General features: G+C 39.0%; 1 protein-coding gene across 1 annotated transcript in view; it reads right to left on the bottom strand.

Moving 5' to 3' along the window:
* The window catches only part of ZFYVE9 (zinc finger FYVE-type containing 9), a 192808-nt gene that overhangs the window by 1897 nt on the left and 169352 nt on the right, over window positions 1–21559 (bottom strand). The window contains exons 14-17 of the mRNA XM_060089797.1: window positions 11205–11355; window positions 8576–8656; window positions 5489–5651; window positions 2004–2109 (exon numbers count right to left, since the gene is read on the bottom strand). Of these exons, the coding sequence (XP_059945780.1) occupies window positions 2004–2109; window positions 5489–5651; window positions 8576–8656; window positions 11205–11355 (501 nt within the window). The remainder of the gene's footprint in view (window positions 1–2003; window positions 2110–5488; window positions 5652–8575; window positions 8657–11204; window positions 11356–21559) is intronic.

Raw genomic sequence — 21559 nt, 5'->3', positions numbered from 1 at the left:
AGATGTAGGAAGAAGTGGGTACACCAACTCACGTGTATGAGCAACCTGATTCCCTAAGATGTGCAGGAAGACCTCAGACACCACGAGGTCTTTGGGCCAAGAAAAGTAGGGCACTGATACCTTACATCTAAGAGACAGCCTCTGCCTCTCACAGTCTCTGCATCCACAAAATGGTAGCTGCTATCTGCCTATCTACCTGAAAGCCGTGGCCATGGTCATAACGGTATGTTCTACGCAGAACCGGGAAAGGCTTACACTTTGCACTGTATACTTCTAAAAGGAACCCCTAATATATGGACAACTTTCTAAGAGAATGGACCTTATAGATCACGTCACCCAACACCTTCATATTACTGATTACTCATAGTCGCTCAGGGCCTAGGCCAGAATCTGCCTCTTATCACAGACGGTTTTTCCCACCACATCGCTCTGCCACTGCTGAGGCCAGAGCTGTGTCAGTGTCCTTGAACTGAGCACTGCACTGGGCGCAGGCAGAAGCATAGCAGGTTTGGAACTGAGCCTTGAGTCCTAGTCACATAGAGGAGGGTCATGAGCAAGTCCTTTGCCTTCTTAACGCCCAGTTTGCCTCTGTAAAATGGGAAGCACCTATTCTCTCTGGTTATTGTAAAAATTAAATGATATAAAAGCAAAACGTAAAAGATACAGATACGTAAATACACAATGCTTCTATATACCACCCCCTAGCTTACTGCTCAAGCAGTGGCTTATACTCGGAATACTGCAAAGGAGCAGCTCTGAAGCCCTACGCCCGACGCACTAGTGAAATGGCAGCATGAAATGATGGAAAGAGCTCTGGAGTGGGACTCGGGAGACTTCTGGCCCTGGCTCTGCCAGCAACCAGCATTAGGCAAGTCACAAGTCACCCGGCCTCTCTCAGACTGTTTACTCATTATGTAATTTCTCATTTCTCATCTCCCTACCTCAGTGGGTTACTGGGGAGCAAAAAGGAGGAAACACAGGTCAAACTACTTTGTAAGCAATGAAGACATTTACATGTTCCAGACCCTGCACTACTCAAAATATATCAAAGGGATGATCATTACAAAGCAAGCAGATAAAACCACTCAGCCGCATATGAAAACACCAAGCATGGTACGAAAGATAAGTCACTTGGAACAATAGCTCAAGAACTGAAGAACCTCTAGTCTATGTGTTGTCAGGAACCAGCTAGTAAACCTGGGTAAGGCATTTAACCTCCCTTGGCCTCAGTTACCCTGTGTGTAAAATGGAAAAGGTAGAAGTCAAAGAACTTCTTAGATTTAAAAAAAAAAATTAAGATTTTTAAAGCTGCCAGAAATCCTAGAGATCTTACTTTATTTTATAGACAAGTATAAATGAGGTTCAAAAGAAGTTGAGACATAGGACCTACCTGTTTACTCTCAGAAAATAAACTTTCTGATTTGTCTGACATGTACACATATACAGGGTTTCTGCCCTGTCCTCTCATTCCCAAGTTAGCCTCTAACACAGCTTTCACATTAAGGAAAAATATAGTGGAAAAGAGCTTAGGAGTTGGCCAGATCTGGGTTTGAATCAGGACTCAGCCATTACTTAGTCACCATGTAATCTTGGACAAGTTAGTTTCTGAGCTTTAGTTTTCTTATTGGTGAGATAAGTCTATTTTTTAAAGACTGTGCTATCCAAGACAGTTATAACGGCAGCATAACCAGCCCAGCTTTCTGAAGAATCCAGCAAAGATGGTATGCACCCTTCAGAGATACACCCTTCTTGAGTTCCAATGTGAACAAATCTCTGAAAACTAGTTCATCGGGAGGAGACGTCTCACTGCTGCAGGCCGCACTTTGTGCATTTCTTCCTAGTGAGCTAAGATAGACCAGAGAGAATTGGAGTATAGAAGGTAAACAGAGAGATTTTATTTATTTATTTTTCTTATCCTCCAGAATCAGCCCAGAATGTTTCTCTGGGCCGAGCAAAAAGTTGTCTTCAGAGGAGGTCAAGGATGCCAAGTTTCATTTCCTTACCTCTGTCCATCTGATGACTTTTCCATTTGCTTTATACTCTGATCCATGGAATATCTTCACACTTGTTATAGACTCCATGGACTTCCCATCTATGGGACTTATGACACTAAAACAGAGACAAAGGAAAGAGATGGAAGCAGCTCAAAGTTAGAAGAACCACTTCTCTTGTCAAGTCTTTTTACTAATTACACTGGGTGCCTTGCTGAACACATGTGTGTAAAACATCACAAAAGAAGAAGCCACTGAACAAAAATGTACATGAACAGAGCTCTCAGGGAAGGGCCTATGCACTGAAATAATTGGGAACACACATATGACAAACGAGTCCTGATTCCAGGAGCTGGTTATTTAATGTAAAGAAACTTTACTCAAGCCTGCTCTCTTCCTCCACTATTCCTCCCTTCAGTGGCTGCACAGCCCCACCCGATCCTGCTCTCCCCTGGCTCTGCCACAGCCTCCGCTCCTCGCTGTGATGACACTCATCACATCACATTCTCCAGACTGTCTGTGTATTTGCCTCACAAACGAACTTCCGGAAGGGAGGGTATACGATATACTCACCTCTGTGTGCTACATTTCCATGTCTGACACACTGCTTGGAATGTAGGCGGTTAGTAAGTGTTTATTGATTAAAGGAATTATTTGACCAAGTATGTTAATTATGACAGTGCTGGTGTGAGATGATGAACACGTATCTATATTATCCATCACAACAAACTCCCTTCAGTGCTACATTATCACTTCTAGATTCCTGAATAGAAAGGCCACATTTTATGGTCATGCCCTCTCCAAAATATAGCAAGTATAAATATGTGGAGATACATACTCATTCCAATGAGGATTCCAAATAATTTTTGCAAAGATTCCAAACTTTTCCTAGCGATTTTCAAACCTGTTTATGTTTTTGAATCTCTATGTACAAAAGGTCAAATTTAACCTAAATTGGGATTTGCTTCATTTGACTGAATTAAAATTATTTAACCACTGTTAAATTTAACTTCTAACTCATCAGACAATGTCAAAAATAGAGCAGCCTCAGTTGATTAACACTCTTTTGAGAAAGGATACCCTGACACTGTGGAACAAGCTGGAAAACATTCAGTCTACACACTACAAACTAAACTCCTGGGTTCAAGAGTCTTCCCTGACTAGTTCTTGTCCTTTTTTCTAAGATGCTGCCACTGGCATGTGTTGTAGGAAAGAGCAACCTACTTGTTGTTAGCTACCAATACCTTAAGGCATCAGATTTTCAGTTTATCAACTTTTTTGTCCTAATAACCATGGAATTTGTTGTGATAGATAATATAGACACTTGTTCATCAGTTCACACCATCAACCTAATAACCAAATATAATAGAGAATTAAACACAAATTGATTTTGAAATTAAATTTTCCACGAAGTATGGGAAGATAAAAGGTTATTTGTAAAGTAGGCAAACACACCCATTGATTTAGAAATTGCTTCCTTTTGTTCAATAACAAAGGTTTTAAAACCATTTTAAAAAAATCTTGTATGCCACGTTGTAAATGCCCTCTACCTGCCTTTGCTTCTGCTAGTCCCTCAGACTGGAATGCCCACTCTGCCACAGCTATGCAGCAAATGTCTACTCATCTTACCAGACTCAGCTCAAGCAGCAGCCATTCCTCTAGGAAGTCGTTCCTGAATACTGCCCGACCACCTCTACCGAGTTCCTCATTTCTTTTTTATCTTCACTGTTTCCTATAGAGTTTTCTATAGCGTCTTCCAAACTTTGGTGGACTTATTTATAACTATCTTCAAAACCAGACTAAGTCACCTGTCAGCAAGGACCACATGGACTTCATTTTTGTATTTTCAGAAGCCCACACATAGAGTTATTGCCTGAAGGATGAATGGGAGAAAGCTTAATACAATGAAGTATGACATATTTATTCAATTAATCAGTTTTTTAAAGAACCTACTTGGGGGACTTCCCTGGTGACGCAGTGGTTGGGAATCCGCCTGCCAATACAGGGAACGTGGGTTCGTACCCTGGTCTGGGAAGATCCCACATGCCGCAGAGCTACTAAGCCTGCGCTCTAGAGCCTGCGAGCCACAACTGTTGAGCCCGAGCACCACAACTACTGAAGCCTGCGCCTAGAGCCCATGCTCTGCAACAAGAGAAGCCACTGCAATGAAAAGCCCGCACATGGCAGCGAAGAGTGGCCCCTGCTTTCCACAACTAAAGAAAGCCTGCACGCAGCAACGAAGACCCAACGCAGCCAAAAATAAATAAATAATAATAATAAAAAAAAGAACTGCTTGGTGCTGGACAGTGTTTTAGGTGCTGGTGACACATAAATAAACAAACCAGCAAATATTTCTGCCCTCATGGAGCTTACATCCCAGGGGCAATATAATAAAATAAATAAATAACAATATATGTTAGAGAGTTATAGGTGCCCTTAAATATAATTCAGGGGAGGAAAGAAATGTGTATGAGAGGCTTATAATGTAGTAGGCTGGCCAGGGAAGGCCTTATTGAGAAAGTGACATTTTAGAAAAAACTTGAAGCAGGGAGGGAGTAACTCGTGGCTATATAGGAACAGGGTATAAGTTGAGAAAACAGAAGGTACAAAGGTCTGAGGGCAGAAGCACAGCTGATGTATTCAAGCAAGAAGCCAGGTGTTGCTTCTGAGAAGTGGATGGAGGGATTGGGTAAGGCCTTGTATGTCGTAAAAGACTTTGGCTTTTACCCTGAATGACACTGGAAGCCAGTGGTGGGTTTTGAGCAAAGAAGTGACGATGCTCTGGCTGCTGTAATGGAAATTGATTAGGCTGGGGGAAAGGAGGAGGCCACGACTAGAAACAATGAAAGCAATTAGGAGGCGACTGCAATAATGCAGACCAAATGATGGCAGCAGCGGTAGTGAGAAGTAGTACGATTCTGGAAGTATTTTAAAGTAAAGCTAACAGGATTTACTATTGGACTAGGTGTAGGGTGTGAGACAAAAGCGTCAAAGATGACCCCAAGGTCTGGGCTTAAACCATCAGAATAGGGTTGCCATGTACTAGAGAAGAGTATAGGATTTGAAGCCCAAGGAGGTGGTTTTCAGTCCTAGCCCTGCCACTTCCTAGCTTTATGGAGTCATTTATCTATCCTTTTGGTGTTTATTTACTCATCTGTAATATAGAAATAACAATACTAGTTGTTAAATGAAACAAAATGAGCAAAACAGTCTTGTAAACCAAAAAAAGGCTTAGGTTTTACTATTATCTCAAAAACTTTAAAGGGATTGTTTTGTTTTATCAACTCCTTCCTTCCTCCTCCCTTCAAAAATATGCACAGAAACTCCTTCAGAAATTAAGCCAAGAAACCAGAAATTTAAAATTCCATGTTATGATACAAAGCAGTCCTTTCTTCTTAGGCAGGGCTTTCAGTAAAGTTATAAAACACCAGTATAGACAAAACCCAGAGCCTAGCCCATAACGAAATGCCACAAGGGGGGAAGGTCGCCGCATTTACCCCTTGTTGACATTCTTGTCGTCATCCACCCACTGGATGTGGATGTGCTCCTGGGGATCCTCGGCATCTGCCTTGCCACAGGTGACGGTGAAGTCCTTCATCTCCCGCAGCGCCTGCCTCAAGGCATCCATGTTCTCTGCAGTGATCTGGACCATAACGCCATCTGAGAATCAGCACCAAGACAATACAGATGGAAACAATGCAAAGCCAGGTAGAAGGGCAGGTGAAACCCTGTACCTGGCATCTAGCAAATCCCTCTAGGATTGAACGTAAAACTCTGTTCTGTTCTCTGAAGCTGACAGATACAAAGAGGTTTTGTTCTTTGAGCTGAACCTCTTACTCATTGAAAGTGTTATGAGGAGCAAATGCCAAGATGGATTCTGCTTAAAACACCTGCCTGTTGATTTCACTTCAGGCACAACAAAGTTTGTCCTGAGACTGCTCAAAGGGAAAACTTACACATGGTCACGTCCCTTTTTTGGACACACAGAGGATTTTCTTCATGTTTCCACTGATGCATCTATCATGCTCTGATCATATTTATTCGTTTGCATCTCTCGCCTTACTATGACTGCATACAGTGAAAGCCAGTAAGTGTTTGTTAAATAAATCACTGAATAAACAACAGCAGTGGGATGGGGAATAAATCCATTTATTGACTAGCAATAAGGCAAACCTACCACGTGTGTTTTATATGGGCTACCATGTAGCCAACAGATGATAACTATTTTGGGGCTGCTACCTACCTGAGTCAAAGGCAAATACTGAAATTGAGGGAGAAAGTTGTCACATGCTGAGCAATTACCCTGCTTCGTTGACACAAAATTTTCTCAGCTAAGATAATTTCTAAAGAGCTTCAATAAAAATTTCATAAATAGGCAGCTAATTACTCTACTGACACACACACACACAGTGAAGTGTAAGGCCTAAGAAATTCCCAACCCAAAGACATAAATATAACTTTTAAATACATTGTTTTGCATTTGTAAGAATCTGTCAGTTCAATTTATCATTTTGACAACATTGAAGGGGTGCTTTTTAATCACCTTGTAAAGACACAATTTCAAAGGTAGTCAATATTTGATCACATAGGCATTAATTAGTCATTTAAGACCAAAGAACTGCTTAGCTCGTAGATGTCTTAATTTCTTAATAGAGTGTTTCTGCTATGTAGTATAATAGCATACTTTGCTCTTCACTTGTTGTTTTGTTAAGTTTACCAATAGAGGAGATGAAAGTCAATCTCTTTTAACACACATAAGATTATCTATGTATTTCAGTTAACACAATGAAATCTACCCTCAGGAAAAACTGCTCTTAGGGTGCTGGCGTGAGCTACTGTGGAAATGAAAACCTGTCATTGTGAGTGCAGACTATATTTTCCAAAGATGACCACTATGTGTCCCGTCTCACACGCTTTTCTACAATGTTACCTTTCCATTTCCCCATCAAGAAATGGAGTCTCACTTCTCTCCCCTTGAGCAGGCTTATGACCACTTCCAACACTAGAGGATGGTGGAAATGACACTGTGTGACTTTCAAGCCTGGGTCATAAAAACCAGTGCGGCTGCTGCCTTGTGCTGGAGCACTTGTGCTTGGGAGTTCTGAGCCACCATGTAATAAGTCCAACTATCCCAAGGCTGTATGCTAAGGAGTCCAATGATAAGGACTCTGATCATTACTCCTAGTCTTTAAATCATCCCAGCACAGGCCCCAGACTTGTGAGTCAAAAAACTTTCAGATAATTCTAGCTCCCGGCCATCAAGTAACCACCAACCTTCAAGCCATCCCAACTGAGGCCCCAGACATCACTGAGCAGGGTCAAGCCAACCCTGCATTGCCCTGTCAAGGGCAGACCCAGAGGAATCAGTGAGCATGATAAAATAGTTGTTTTGAGCCATTAAATTCTGGTTTAATTTGTTATACAACAAGAGTAAACTAGATCAAAAAACAGTGAAGAACAGTTGACAAAGAAAATAAATATCCTGTGATAAACCATAATGGAAAAGAATATGAAAAAGAATGTGTATGCGTGCGTGTGTGTGTGTGTATTATATCTGAATCGCTTTGCTATACAGCAGAAATTAATACATTATAAATCAACTAAACTTCAATAAAATAAATTACAAAAATCACTTAAAGAAAATAAACAATATGCTCATTAGCCTTTCATTAAATTTCATTTAATTAACTTTTGTCAGGATATGTGTCACGTCAATTATAGCAAACCAGCAGCAAATGAATCCCATTCTGTACACCAAATGGTGACTGCAGCATTCTGGTGGGTAATTGGGGCTGAACTTCATCTATATATTTACAGATTCACACCAAGTGATATATCTGAATTCAGACTATGACCCTTTGGGTACCTTATTCCAGAGCTCTGAAAAGCCATCTCTTAACTTTTATGTCAGTGTCCCATGATATCTCTACCACTTACTCCCTTCTTTGGAGAGCTAGGCAACCTTATGACAGTTTTAATTAGCTGTAGAGTGAGATGCTATTGAATAAATAATAGGAGTCAGAAGTCTATGGCAGGACCTCCCTGGTGGCGCAGTGGTTGGGAGTCTGCCTGCCAATGCAGGGGACACGGGTTTGAGCCCTGGTCCGGGAAGGTACCACATGCCACGGAGCAACTAAGCCCTGTGCCACAACTACTGAGCCTGTGCTCTAGAGCCCGCGAGCCACAACTACTGAAGCCCACGTGCCTAGAGCCTTGTGCTCCACAACAGAAGCCACTGCAACGAGAAGCCCGCGCACCGCAAGGAAGCGTAGCTCCTGCTCGCCACAACTAGAAAAAGCCCACATGCAGCAACGAAGACCCAATGCAGCCATAAATAAATAAATAAATAAATAAATACACACATACATACATACATACATTTATTTTTTTTAAAAAGTATTCAGATTAATTCATTTGTTTAGAACTGACAGCATAAATGAGACTAGCTGGAATTAGATGACAATGCAAAAAAGAAAAAGAAAGTCTACGGCAAAAGTGTCAAGGCTTCCTTTAATGTCCCTTGTTTTTCAGTTGTACAGTTAGGACTGAACTAGTGTACATGCAGTAAATAATTCATTCTTTACCTTCCACAATACTGGACTTGGCAAGATATCCTGAAGAGGATTTCAGAGCGCCACTGAACACAAAGAAACTGGCACCAGTCACTAAAATAGCAATAGAAATAGTTTAGTGAAGAAAGACTCTGAGTTGGAGGGGTTGAAAATAATAATGAAATCTTTGGTAGTTGGGGACTCCAACCATCATCATACAGAAAACAAAAAACACCGACTCTATACACCACAATATACAAGTAACCAATAATTCAAATACTAATGATAGCTTAGAGAATGAGGTTTTAAGATATACTCTCCCATTCTGTTTTATGCTTCCTTCAATCAAGAAGCAAAAAAATCTTAGTGGTCAAGACTAGGGCTTGGTCTGCAGCTTGTTTTTGTAAACAAAATTTTATTTGAACACAGCCATATCCATTCACTTACATATTGTCTATGGCTGTTTTTGAAGTATGATGCCAGAGTGTTGGCGACAAAGACCACAGGCCTGCAAAGCCTAAAATATTTATCATATTCACAGGAAAAGTTTGCTGACCCCTGATCTAATTCATTGCTTTTTTTAGATCAAATATATTTTGAATATGGAGATATGGTTGCCAACTGTTTTATTTACCAAGTGGAGCTATTAAAAAAACAAACACCTATTTAAAAGATAAACACCTCTTCATGAAAGAAAGGATATTTAATTACATTTAGCTTTATGAAAACTGCACTACACTTTTTATTTCTCCACATCTCAAACTGGACTGAGCTATTCCACCTTCCTACCCATTGGCCCTACAGTATCTCTAATGGGTAGGTGATCCAGCCTTTGTCAGAGACTCCTAGTGACAGGGAGCCCACAAAGCACAAGGCAACCATTTCTATTTCTGGATAGCTCTCAGTGTTACAGAGTGTGCTCTCAAATTGAGCCCAAATCTAGATCCTTGTAGCTTTCACCCACTGGTGCTGGTTTTGGTCTTCTGTAGCTACAGAGGGTAAGTTGAATATTGTTTCCACATAACACAAAACCTTAAAAATAGAGATAGCTATTTTTCACCCTCCTTCAATCTGTACTTCCAGGTTAAACATTTATACTTTATTCAAGAGGTCTTCCTTTGACCTAGTTTCTAAACTTCTCACAGGCCTTGAATCATCCTCTGAAGACCTTCTAGTTTTATCACCAATTATGTTAATGATATCCAGAACTTATTCAAATATTATAGATATGATTTGACTAATAGGGAGCACAGTGGATTTATCACCAACCTATTTTAGATATTATATTTGAATATACATGTGCTCAGTACCTTTTATGCCTTTACTAAACAACTGATTTAAAAAATATACTGAAGGGTCTTCCCTGGTGGTGCAGTGGTTGACAGTCTGCCTGCCGATGCAGGGGACACGGGTTCGTGCCCCGGTCCAGGAAGATCCCACATGCCGCGGAGAGGCTGGGCCCGTGAGCCATGGCTGCTGAGCCTGTGCGTCCGGAGCCTGTGCTCCGCAACCAGAGAGGCCACAGCAATGAGGCCCGCGTACCGCAAAAAAAAAAAACAAAAACAAAAACAAAAAACTGAAGACAATGACCTACAGTATGTCTACTAGAGAAGTACTTCATAAAGCATACTAAAGAAAGCTAGTTTTAGGAGATATTCTGAGGGAAAAAAAGATTCATGGTCAAATAAATTTGGGAAGGTCTAGGCACTATCCTGCTTTTGTAAAATCACAATACACATCAGTTTGTTAAAGGCCCTGAAAAGTCCTGCAGTAAAGAAATCTGCTTAAACTTGTTTAACATAGGATTTCTCAGTCTACTATAATAAGCTAAACTTTTAATTATTTATGTGAATATTTTAAAAAACCATAGAAGCTGATAAGATACTTTAGGAAATGGCACAATGAGCAATGCTTCTTAAATTCTAATGTGTATTTGAATCACACAGCAATTGTGTTAAAACACAAATTCTGACTTAGCAGATCTGGGGTATGGAGACTTCAGCTCTAACAATCTTCTAAGTGATGAGACCACATTCTGAGTACCACCGAATCTGGAAGGCTTCCTTCAGAATCCTGTCAACCTATTAATTTAATTAACATTCTTTGGGTATGGTCATTCAAAAAGCTCTAAATCTACCTAAGCATATTCTCACCATGGGACCTAGTCTTCTACCTTCAAATATCAATGCTGGCTCTGTCAGTATCCTGAGGCAGTATTTTCAGGATGCTCCCCTCAATAACAGAGATCCCATTTGCAACTCTAAGTCTGGGTAGTCAACATACTCCTAAAGAATAAGCTTGGAGGGCTTCCCTGGTGGCGCAGTGGTTGAGAGTCCGCCTGCCGATGCAGGGGACACGGGTTCATGCCCCGGTCCGGGAAGATCCCACATGCCACGGAGTGGCTGGGCCCGTGAGCCATGGCCGCTGAGCCTGCGCGACTGGAGCCTGTGTCCCGCAACAGGAGAGGCCACAGCAGTGAGAGGCCCACGTTCCGCAAAAAAAAAAAAAAAAAAAAAAAAAAAAAGAATAAACTTGGAAAGGTTAATTTAATCAAACTGTGGTCACTTATTCTGACAGTGAGTGTTATGGGGCTGAGATATCCAACTCTCCAGTTCCAGTACAATCTTCCATTCTTATAACCTCAATTAGCTCAAACACTCACCCTTTCTGGGTTGATTGTGAATACTGATAGCCTGGGTCTGATAGTTGCCATCATCATTCTGGACACACACGAGATGAGAGTCTGCCTTCTCATTGAAGCAGGCACCTCCTGCCAGGACATGCTCATTGGACTTGTTCATGGCTTTCATCATCTGCAGTCAAAGAAAGGCTAACTTTCTTATTCTGCCAAGAATGGGCATTTTTTGGTGTGTCTGACATAGCACAACTCCACAACTTCTCAAAGACAAAAGAGAATATTATTATTTAATTAAAGTGACAAAGGAGCTACCAAATAATGAAAACAAAGTGAAAAATCAGTCACTATTAGTAAAAATTCACATACTTGAATTCTCTCTATAGTTCATAGGTGATTTATATTAAAACCCAAACACATGACATTTTGCATTCATTTTCTGTCTTTTTATTGCTGCACTAAACGCAAGTAACTAAAATTAGTTTAGCTATTACAATAGTTTCTCCTATCCACTGGATTCTCTGAGAAATATATATACACTGAAATTCTAAGTCAACAGAATGTCCCATATTTTAAGTCTATCTTGCCTTCCTTTTCTACATCCATACGAAGGAGTGCTTTCCTCTACAAATATATGAACTCCATTATTTCTTAGTTTTATTAACTTATGTTTGATATCTTCAATGAAATCACTTACTAATATTTTGCTTTGTTCTTATAAAGAGATTTAAGGTGATAATTCTGAACCTAACCTGGAAAAACTCATTGGCCACCACTTTGTATCTAGTAAATATATCTGAGCTTATACCATCTTGATGCTAAAATCTGGCTTCTCGTTGAAATAGGCTAATGATACTTTATTTGTTTGTTTTTATTCCCATTTTTTCCTTCATGTCATCATTTGTTAAACTTTCTAATTCAATCTTTTTAAATGGCTTTGATCTTTTGAAAACTCTAGTTTAAAACTTTTATTTTCTTTTACTCCCCTCTTGTTCTTACATTATAAACTGCAGTGTGAAAAACAGCAGATGAGTGTTCTGATACCTTTTATATTCTTTTATCACTACACTCAAAAAAATGTATTGAAATGCAATTCATGACATAAAATTAACGATTTTAAAGTGAACAACTCAGTGGCATTTAGTACATTCACAACGTTCTTCAACCACCACCTTTACCTAGTTCCAAAACACTTCCATCATTCATTCCAAAGTAAAATCCCTTACTCATTAACCAGGTTCTTCCCATTCCCCCCTCCAACCACCAATCTGCAGTCTGTCTGTATTCTGGATATTTCATATAAATGGAGCCACGTAATATGTGACTACTGTGTCTGGCTTCTTTCACTTAGCATAATGTTTTGGGAGCTCATCCATGGTATAGCATATATCAATACTTCATTCCCCTTTATGGCTGAATAATATTTCATTGTGCATCTACACCACAATTTAACCATCCATCCATGAATGTTTGGGCTATGTTGGCCTTTTGGCTACTGTGAATAGTGCTACTATGAAAATGTGGGTACATGTACTTGTTATGAGGATCTGTTTTCAATGCTTTGGAATATATACTAGCGGTAGAATTACAGGGTCATATGGTAATTCTATGTTTAACTTTTTGAGGAGCTGCCAAAATGTTTTTCACAATGGATGAACCATTTAAAATTTCCACCAACAGGACAGACCTAGAGTCTGTCATACGGAGTGAAGTAAGTCAGAAAGAGAAAGACAAATACCATATGCTAACACATATATATGGAATTTAAGAAAAAAAATGTCATGAAGAACCTAGGGGTAAAACAGGAATAAAGACACAGACCTACTTGAGAATGGACTTGAGGATATGGGGAGGGGGAAGGGTAAGCTGTGACAAAGAGAGAGAGAGGCATGGACATATATACACTACCAAACGTAAGGTAGATAGCTAGTGGGAAGCAGCCACATAGCACAGGGAGATCAGCTCGGTGCTTTGTGACCACCTGGAGGGGTGGGATAGGGAGGGTGGGAGGGAGGGAGACGCAAGAGGGAAGGGATATGGGAAAAGATGTATATGTATAACTAATTCACTTTGTTATAAAGCAAAAATTAACACACCATTGTAAAGCAATTATACTCCAATAAAGATGTAAAAAAAAAAAATTCCACCAACATGGGTTCGAGCCCTGGTCTGGGAAGATCCCACATGCCACAGGGCAACTAAGCCCGTGCACCACAACTACTGAGCCTGTGTTCTAGAGCCCATGAGCCACAACTACTGAGCCTGAGCGCCTAGAGCCTGTGCTTTGCAACGCGAGAAACCACCACAATGAGAAGCTCGTGCACCACAATGAAGAGTAGCCCCTGCCCGCCACAACTAGAGAAAGCCCACATGCAGCCACGAAGACCCAAATGCAGCCAAAAATAAATACATAAAAATAAAATTTAAAAAGTAACTATTTCATGTGATGAGTACTAAACAAATTAATATTAATAAAGTGCTTAGAACAGCACCAAGAGCATAATAAGCTCAAGTGTTTGTTAAGTAAAATTTGTATGCTCATCTCCTCCAGACTGCTTATAAAATTGTAAAGCAACCTTCAAGTCAGCAGCAAATAATTCAATTGAGTACATCGTATGAGATAATGGGATTCAGACCTTCCTAAGTGCTCACAAATTCGTGACAATGACATACTGATAAAAGGCAGGAAGCAACTTCTGTAACAACAGTATGTGCAAAATCGATAACATCTATGAAGTGCCAACCATGAGCCAGGCACTGAGCTAAATTAATTCTACTTCGGTCTTATATCAAAAGAACCATTTTAACATACCAAGTGAAGCAGTACATAAGCTTTATTTTCCTGTGTTTTGTGATACACACAATCACAAAAACCAATTAAAAAAATATAGTTCTAGGGGAATTTCCTGGTGTTTTAGTGGTTAGGACTTGACGCTTTCACTGTCGGGGCCCAGGTTCGATCCCTGGTCAGAGAACTAAGATCCTGCAAGCCTCACGGTGGGAAAAAAAAAAAAAAAGAAAGAAAGAAACTTTAAAAAAGAATGTAAAAGATGTACAAATATTAATATATTATACAAACTTAGAGGAAACAGAAATCATTACAGCTTAGAATAATCTGAAAAGGTGGCCCCCCCAAAAAACAAGATGGGAACAGAGGAAAGAAGGAGTGACACTGTCTGGAAAATGGAGAATTCTAGGAAGGTTTCCTAAAAGCTTTAACATTTGAATTGGTTTTGAAATCAGGTACAGAGGAAGAACACTTTGGATAAAGAGAAAAGCATGAGTAAAGGAAGAGAAACAGAACTGAGAAAGGAACACCGAAATGAATAACAATGGGACAGGTGGAGGAATATCCTTCCCTGGAGATATTTAGGGAAGATATAAATATTTGTCCTTCCAGTTAGCTGGGGTTCACTTGTGTCTAGAACCTGGCATCTACCTTCCAGGCCTATGGCTCTACATATCATGAACCATGAACCTTCACTCATTTGTGTAGCAAATACTCAATGAGCATCTAATGGGTACCAGGCACTGTGTTAGTACTTGGTTTATTCAGTGTGAACAAACAAATCTTCCCTCATAGAACTTATATTCTTGTGTGTAGAGGGGGAGGGAAAAAAATAAAATAAATAAGTAAAATACTTTAAATGTTAGACATTGATAAGTGCTATACAGAAAAATAAAGCATGAAGGAGGACTAGGAGTACTGGCTAGTGTGATTTAATATTGGATACTTAGGAGAGGTCTTACTGAAAAATGAGGGAAAAGCCATGGGAATATGTAAGGAAGAGCCTTACAGGCATTTAGAATAGCTGGTGCAATGGCTGTGTGGTTGTAGCATGTTAGCAAGCCAGGCAGTTTCAAGGAACATTAATTAAGGACAGTGTGACTGAAAAAGGAGAGGTATAAGAAGTTAGGTTAGACAGGTAATGGGTTAAGAAGTACAAATGGTATAGAAGGCTTCAGTGATAGTTCTGACTGGTATGAAAGATCTTCAAAGAATTTTGAGCAGAGGAGTGACATGATTTGACTTAGTTTTAACAGGATCACTTGGGCTGCTGTGTTGAAAATAAACTGATAGGGGAAAGGCTACCAATAAGAAGACCAGTTAGACATGAAAGGATGTTCAACATCACTAATCATTAGAGAAATACAAAACAAAACTACAATGAGGTATCACCTCACACCAGTCAGAATGGTCATCATCAAAAAATCTACAAACAATAAATGCTGGAGAGGGTGTGGAGAAAAGGGAACCCTCTTGCACTGTTGGTGGGAATGTGAATTGGTACAGCCACTATGGAGAACAGTATGGAGGTTCCTTAAAAAATGAAAAATAGAACTACCATATGATCCAGCAATCCCACTACTGGGCATATACCCTGAGAAAACCATAATTCAAAACAGTCATGTACAATGTTCACTGCAGCACTATTTACAATAGCCAGGACACAGAAGCAACCTAAGGGTCCATCAACAGATGAATGGATAAAGAAGATGTGGCACACATATACAATGGAATATTACTCAGCCATGAAAAGAAATGAAATTGAGTTATTTGCAGTGAGGTGGATGGACCTAGAGTCTGTCATACAAAGTGAAGTAAGTCAGAAAGAGAAAAACAAATACTGTATGCTAACACATATATATGGAATCTAAAACAAACAAACAAAAAGATTCTGAAGAACCTAAGGGCAGGACAGGAATAAAGACGCAGATGTAGAGAATGGACTTGAGGACACAGGGAGTGGGAAGGGTAAGCTGGGACCAAGTGAGAGAGTGGCATGGACATATATACACTACCAAATGTAAAATAGATAGCTAGTGGGAAGCAGCCACATAGCACAGGGAGATCAGCTCGGTGCTTTGTGACCACCTAGAGGGGTGGGATAGGGAGGGTGGGAGGGAGACGCCAAGAGGGAGGAGATATGGGGATATATGTATATGTATAGCTGATTCACTCTGTTATAAAGCAGAAACTAACACACCATTGTAAAGCAATTATACTCCAATAAAGATGTTAAAAAAAAAAAAAAGAAAAAAAAAAGACCAGTTAGGAGACCACTACACAAATCCAAGATTAACTTAGACCAAGACTGGCCCAAGGATTGAGGGGTGGTTGGGTTCCAGATATATTTGGAAGGTAGAGCCAGAAGAATTTCCTAACAGACTGGACATAGAATATGAAAGAAGCCTTAAAGATGACTCCAAAGTTTTGAGCCTGGTAACTGGAAGGATGGCACTGCCATTAACTTAGGGAAGACTACAAGAAGAGGAGGTTTTGAGGGAAGATCAGGAGGTCGGAATTGAAATTGCTAAGCTTGAGATGCCTATGTAAGTAGAGATGTCAAGTGGGCAAGAAGACACTCAAGTCGGGGAGTTCCCTGGTAGCCTAGTGGTTAGGATTCCAGGCTTCCACTGCCATGGCCTGGGTTTAATCCCTGGTCAGGGAACTGAGATCCTGCAAGCCACATGGCACAGCCAACAAAGTTAATTAATTAATTAATTTTTAAAAAAGACACTCAAGTCTAACAAAACAGGGAAGAGAGTCAGGCTGAAGGAAGATATTTGGAAGATATCAGTATAGAGACAGTATTTAAGGCCAGGAGACTGGATAGCTCACCAAGGAAATGGATAGAGACAAATAAAACTTACAGGGACTGAGCCCTTGAGTTTTTCAAAATGAGTGAAATATGGGGTCAGAAAGAGGGACGTACAGAGATAGAAATTAAATTGTGGGAGATGAGGGATGCCGAAGGAGTCCAGGGTTTCTTGTGGTGCTTGAACACAATGAGATTAGAGCTGGTAGTCTCAAAGCCAAAAGTGGCAGCGACCTTGTAAGTGCTGGGAGATAGGGAAGGCCAGGGGTTTGGCTAGAAACAGCATTCTGAAGCCACTGCTCACCCCTCTCAATGGGCATGCAGTGACACTGGAGGGAGAACAGCCAGGGCTCATTCTTGGGGATCCTTATATTTTCATTTAACCTGTGGTTAAATACTGTCTTCCATGTATAACACTGGGAACAGCTATGCTAATAATCAATGGAACAGCACCTCCTTCTTCTGCACTATTTTCCAGAGCAGTTTTCACCAACTCCTTTCATTCTTTTGAAAAGAAGACTATCAGCTCCTCCTCCCTAAGAGAAAGGAAATGTATTCCTTGAAGGCCAGAAAATAAAACATTCCTTAAGCAGATTTTAGGGCCATCTGTTTTTATTTGTGCTACAATGAACCTTTAAAATTATGCTTTTGTAACTTCACATTTCTCTGAAGAATATGTGTAGCTTTGAACTAAAATAAACCAAAACTCTGATTTTAGAATTACACAGGGAAAAGAATCTCAAGAGGCCATTCAGCCTAAATTATACAAGACGGGGATTACACAGATATACAGTTTCACAGATTCTTGTATTATATCACAACCAATATAAATTTCTCTATTTCTCTCTGGTTTTGAGTAAAGAATTCATACAATTTTGTTCCTTTTTGCTTGAAACTTTGACATGAGGTTAACTCTTTGGCTCTATTCCCCCTGTGACATGATGAAAGTTTGAATGTCCACTACATTTCTTGAAAATTTTTGTTATTTTTTAGTTATATTTAAAATAATTGGCAAAATGTACATATTTAGTACATATTTAAAGTGTACAATATGATGAATTTTGATATGTGTATATACCCATATAAACAGCACTTGAAATCACTCTACTCTGTTCCACCAATCTAGAAATACATATTATACCAAAACAATACTGTCTTGATTAACCTACCTTTAAAATAAGCCTTAACATCAGGTAGTGTAAGTCTTTGAATTATGTTCTTTTTCAAAGTTGTCTCAACTATTCTAGATTTTTTGCATCTCCATATATATTTTAGAATCAGTGTCTCAATTTCTATTTGAAATAGCCTGCTGGTATTTTGATTGGGACTGTGTTGAAGCTATGAATCAATTCCGGGAGAAATGACATCTTAACAATATTGAGTCTTCTGATTAATAAATATAGTATATCTCTTCACTTATTTGGGTCTTCAATTTCTCTTAGCAATGTTTTGTAGTTTTCAGTGTATGAAAATAGTATTGTTCTTTTAAAATTTTTTATTTATTTATTTTTGGCTGCATTGGGTCTTCGTTGCTGCACATGGGCTTTCTCTAGTTGAGGCGAGAGGGGGCTACTCTTTGTTGTGGTGTGTGGGCTTCTCACTGCGGTGGCTTCTCTTGTTGCGGAGCACGGGCTGTAGGCCTGCGGGGTTCAGTAGTTGTGGCTTGCAGGCTCTAGAGCACAGGCTCAGTAGTTGTGGTGCACGGGCTTAGCTGCTCCATGGCATGTGGGATCTTCCTGGACCAGGGCTCGAACACATGTCCCCTGCATTAGCAGGCAGATTCTTAACCACTGTGCCACCAGGGAAGTTCTACTGTATTGCTGTTAAATTCCAATTTCTGATTGTTAGTATACAGAAACACAATTGACTTTTACACAATGATTTTGCAACTCTGATAAATTCATTGACAACATCTAATACTATTCTGTAAATTCTTTAGAATTTCCTACATAGACAATCATGTTATCTGTGAATAAAGACAATCTTACTTCTTTTTTTCATCTGTATTCCTCTAATTTTGTTTTCTTGCCTTATTACATTGGCTAGAAGATCCACTGGAATGCTAAATAGAAATAAGAGTAGACATCATCTCCTTGTTCCCAGTCTTAAAGAAGAACCAATCAATCAAGTCACTGTTAGATATATTAATTTTAAGTTTTTCATAAATTCTCTTTATTAGATTGTAAAAGTTCTCTTCTATTTTTAAACTGCTGATACATATATATATATATATATATACATATATAGATAGATATCTCTATATTATATCTATAGAGAGAGAGGGTGGGGGAGAGAGAGAAATTGAATGGAAATATGGGTTCATCAAATGCTTTTTCTGCAGCAGCTTTTTCTTTTAACATGTTTTTCCTTTCTATCCTGTTAATATGCTGAGTTACAGATTGATTTTTGAATGTTAAACCAATTTAGCATATTTGGAATAAGCCCCATTTAGTCATGAAGTACCTTATTATTTTGTGTATTACTGAATTGGATACACTAAAAACTTGTTATGTATTTATGCAACCACCTATGAGGGATATAGGTCTGCAGTTTTCATTTCTTCCAATTTTTTTTCTAGTTTTGATACTAGTGTAATGAAGGCCTCATCGAAAGAGATTGCCCCCTCATCTATTTTCTAAGAGTGTATAGAACTGGTGTTATTTCTTCCTTCATTTTGTAAAAGTCACCAGTGAACATATCTAGACCTGGGCTTTTCTTTGTGAAAAGGTTTATAAAAATTCAACTCTTTCAATGGACGCAGGGCTATTCCAGCTATCTATTTTTTCTTGACAGAGGTATGAAAGTTGATGTGCAAAGAATTTGTCCATTTTGTCCAAGTTGGACATGTATTAGCATAAATGTGTTCATAATATGCCCTATTGTCTTCTTACTATTTACAGGACTTGTAATGATATCCCTCTCTCTCACATCTCATAATGTTAATTTGTGTTTTTACTATTTTTTAATTGAAGTATATAGGTGATTTACAATATTAGTTTCAGGTGTGCAACAGTGATTCAATATTTTTATAGATTATACTGCATTTAAAGTGACTATATTTCCCTGTGCTGTACAATATACCCTTCTAGTCTTATTTATTTTATAGACAGTAGTTTGTACCTCCTTACTCCCCTACCCATATCTTGCCACTCCCCACTCCCCTCTTCCCACTGGTAACCATTAGTTTATTCTCTATATCTGTGAGTCTGTTTCTGTTTGGTTATATTCATTGGTTTGTTTTATTTTTTAGATTCCACATACAAGTGATAGCATTACAGTATTTGTCTTTCTCTGTCTGACGTATTTCACTAAGCATAATACCCTCTCAGTCCATCCATGTTGTTGTAAATGGCAGAATTTCATTCTTTTTCATGGCCAAGTAATACTCCATTACATAGATAGACAGATAGATAGATAGATAGATAAAGAGATATATCTATGTATCACATCTTCTTTATCCATTCATCTGTTGACGGACACTTAGGTTGCTTCTATATCTTGGCTACTGTAAATAATGCTGCTATGAACATTGGGGTACATGTATATTTTCAAATTACTGTTTTTGTTTTCTTTGAATATAAACCCAGGAGTGGAATTGCTGAATCATATGGCAGTTCTATCTTTACTTTTTTGAGGAATCTCCATAATATTTTCCATACTAGCTGTACCAATTTACATTTCCACTAACAGTGTACTAGGATCCCCCTTTCCCCACAGCTTTGCCAACGTTTGTTATTTATAGGCTTTTTTAAAAATTAATTTTTATTGTAGTATAGCTGCTTATAGACATTTTGATGACAGCCATTCTGACAAGTGTGAGGTGGTATCTCACTGGGGTTTTGATTTGCATTTCTCTGATGATGAGAAATGTTGAGAAACTTTTCATGTGCCTTTGGCCATCTGTATATTTTCTTTGACATTTTCATGTCTTCTGACTTTTTTTTTTTTTTTTTGGCCATGCCATGCAGCTTGCAGAATCTTAGTTCCCCGACCAAGGATCAAACCTGGGCCCCGGCAGTGAGAGCACTGACTCCTAACCACTGGACTGCCAGGGAATTCCCTTCTGACCATTTTTAAATCAGGTTGGTTGTTTTTTTGATATTGAGTTGTGTGAACCATGTATATAGTTTGGATATTAACCCCTTATTGGTCATATCATTCGCAAATATTTTCTCCTATTCAGGAGGTTGCCTTTTCATTTTGTTGATGGTTTCCTTTGGTGTAAAAAAAAAATTTTACATTTAATTAGGTCCCAGTTATTTATTTTTGCTTTTATTTCTTTTGCCTTAGGAGACAGATCTAACAAAATCTTCCTACACTTTATGTCAAAGACTGTTCAGCCTATGTTTTCTTCCAGGAGTTTTATGGTTTCAGGTCTTACACTTAGGTCTTCAATACATTTTGAGTTTATTTTTGTATATGGTGTGAGAAAATGTTCTAATTTCATTCTTTTACAAATAGCTGCCCAATTTTTCCAGCGCTACTTATTAAATAGACTCTCTTTTCTCCAGTGTATATCATGCCTCCTTCATTGTAAACATAAGTATGTGGGTTTACTTGGGGGCTCTCTATTCTGTTCCATTGATCTGTGGCTGTTTTCATGCCAGTACCATGCTGTTTTGATGACTAAAGCTTTGTAGTACAGTCTGAAGTCAGAGAGTATTATACCTCTAGCTTTGCTCCTTTTTCTCAAGATTGGTTTGGCAATTCAGGGTCTTTTGTGGTTCCATATAAATTTTAGGATTATTTCTTCTAGTTCGGTGAAAAATGTCACACGTATTT

Source organism: Mesoplodon densirostris, chromosome 2 (genome assembly GCF_025265405.1).
Source record: "Mesoplodon densirostris isolate mMesDen1 chromosome 2, mMesDen1 primary haplotype, whole genome shotgun sequence".
Classification (NCBI taxonomy): Eukaryota; Metazoa; Chordata; class Mammalia; order Artiodactyla; family Ziphiidae; genus Mesoplodon; species Mesoplodon densirostris.
Note: the sequence above shows the minus strand (reverse complement) of the source record. Positions and strands in the feature narration are given on the sequence as shown.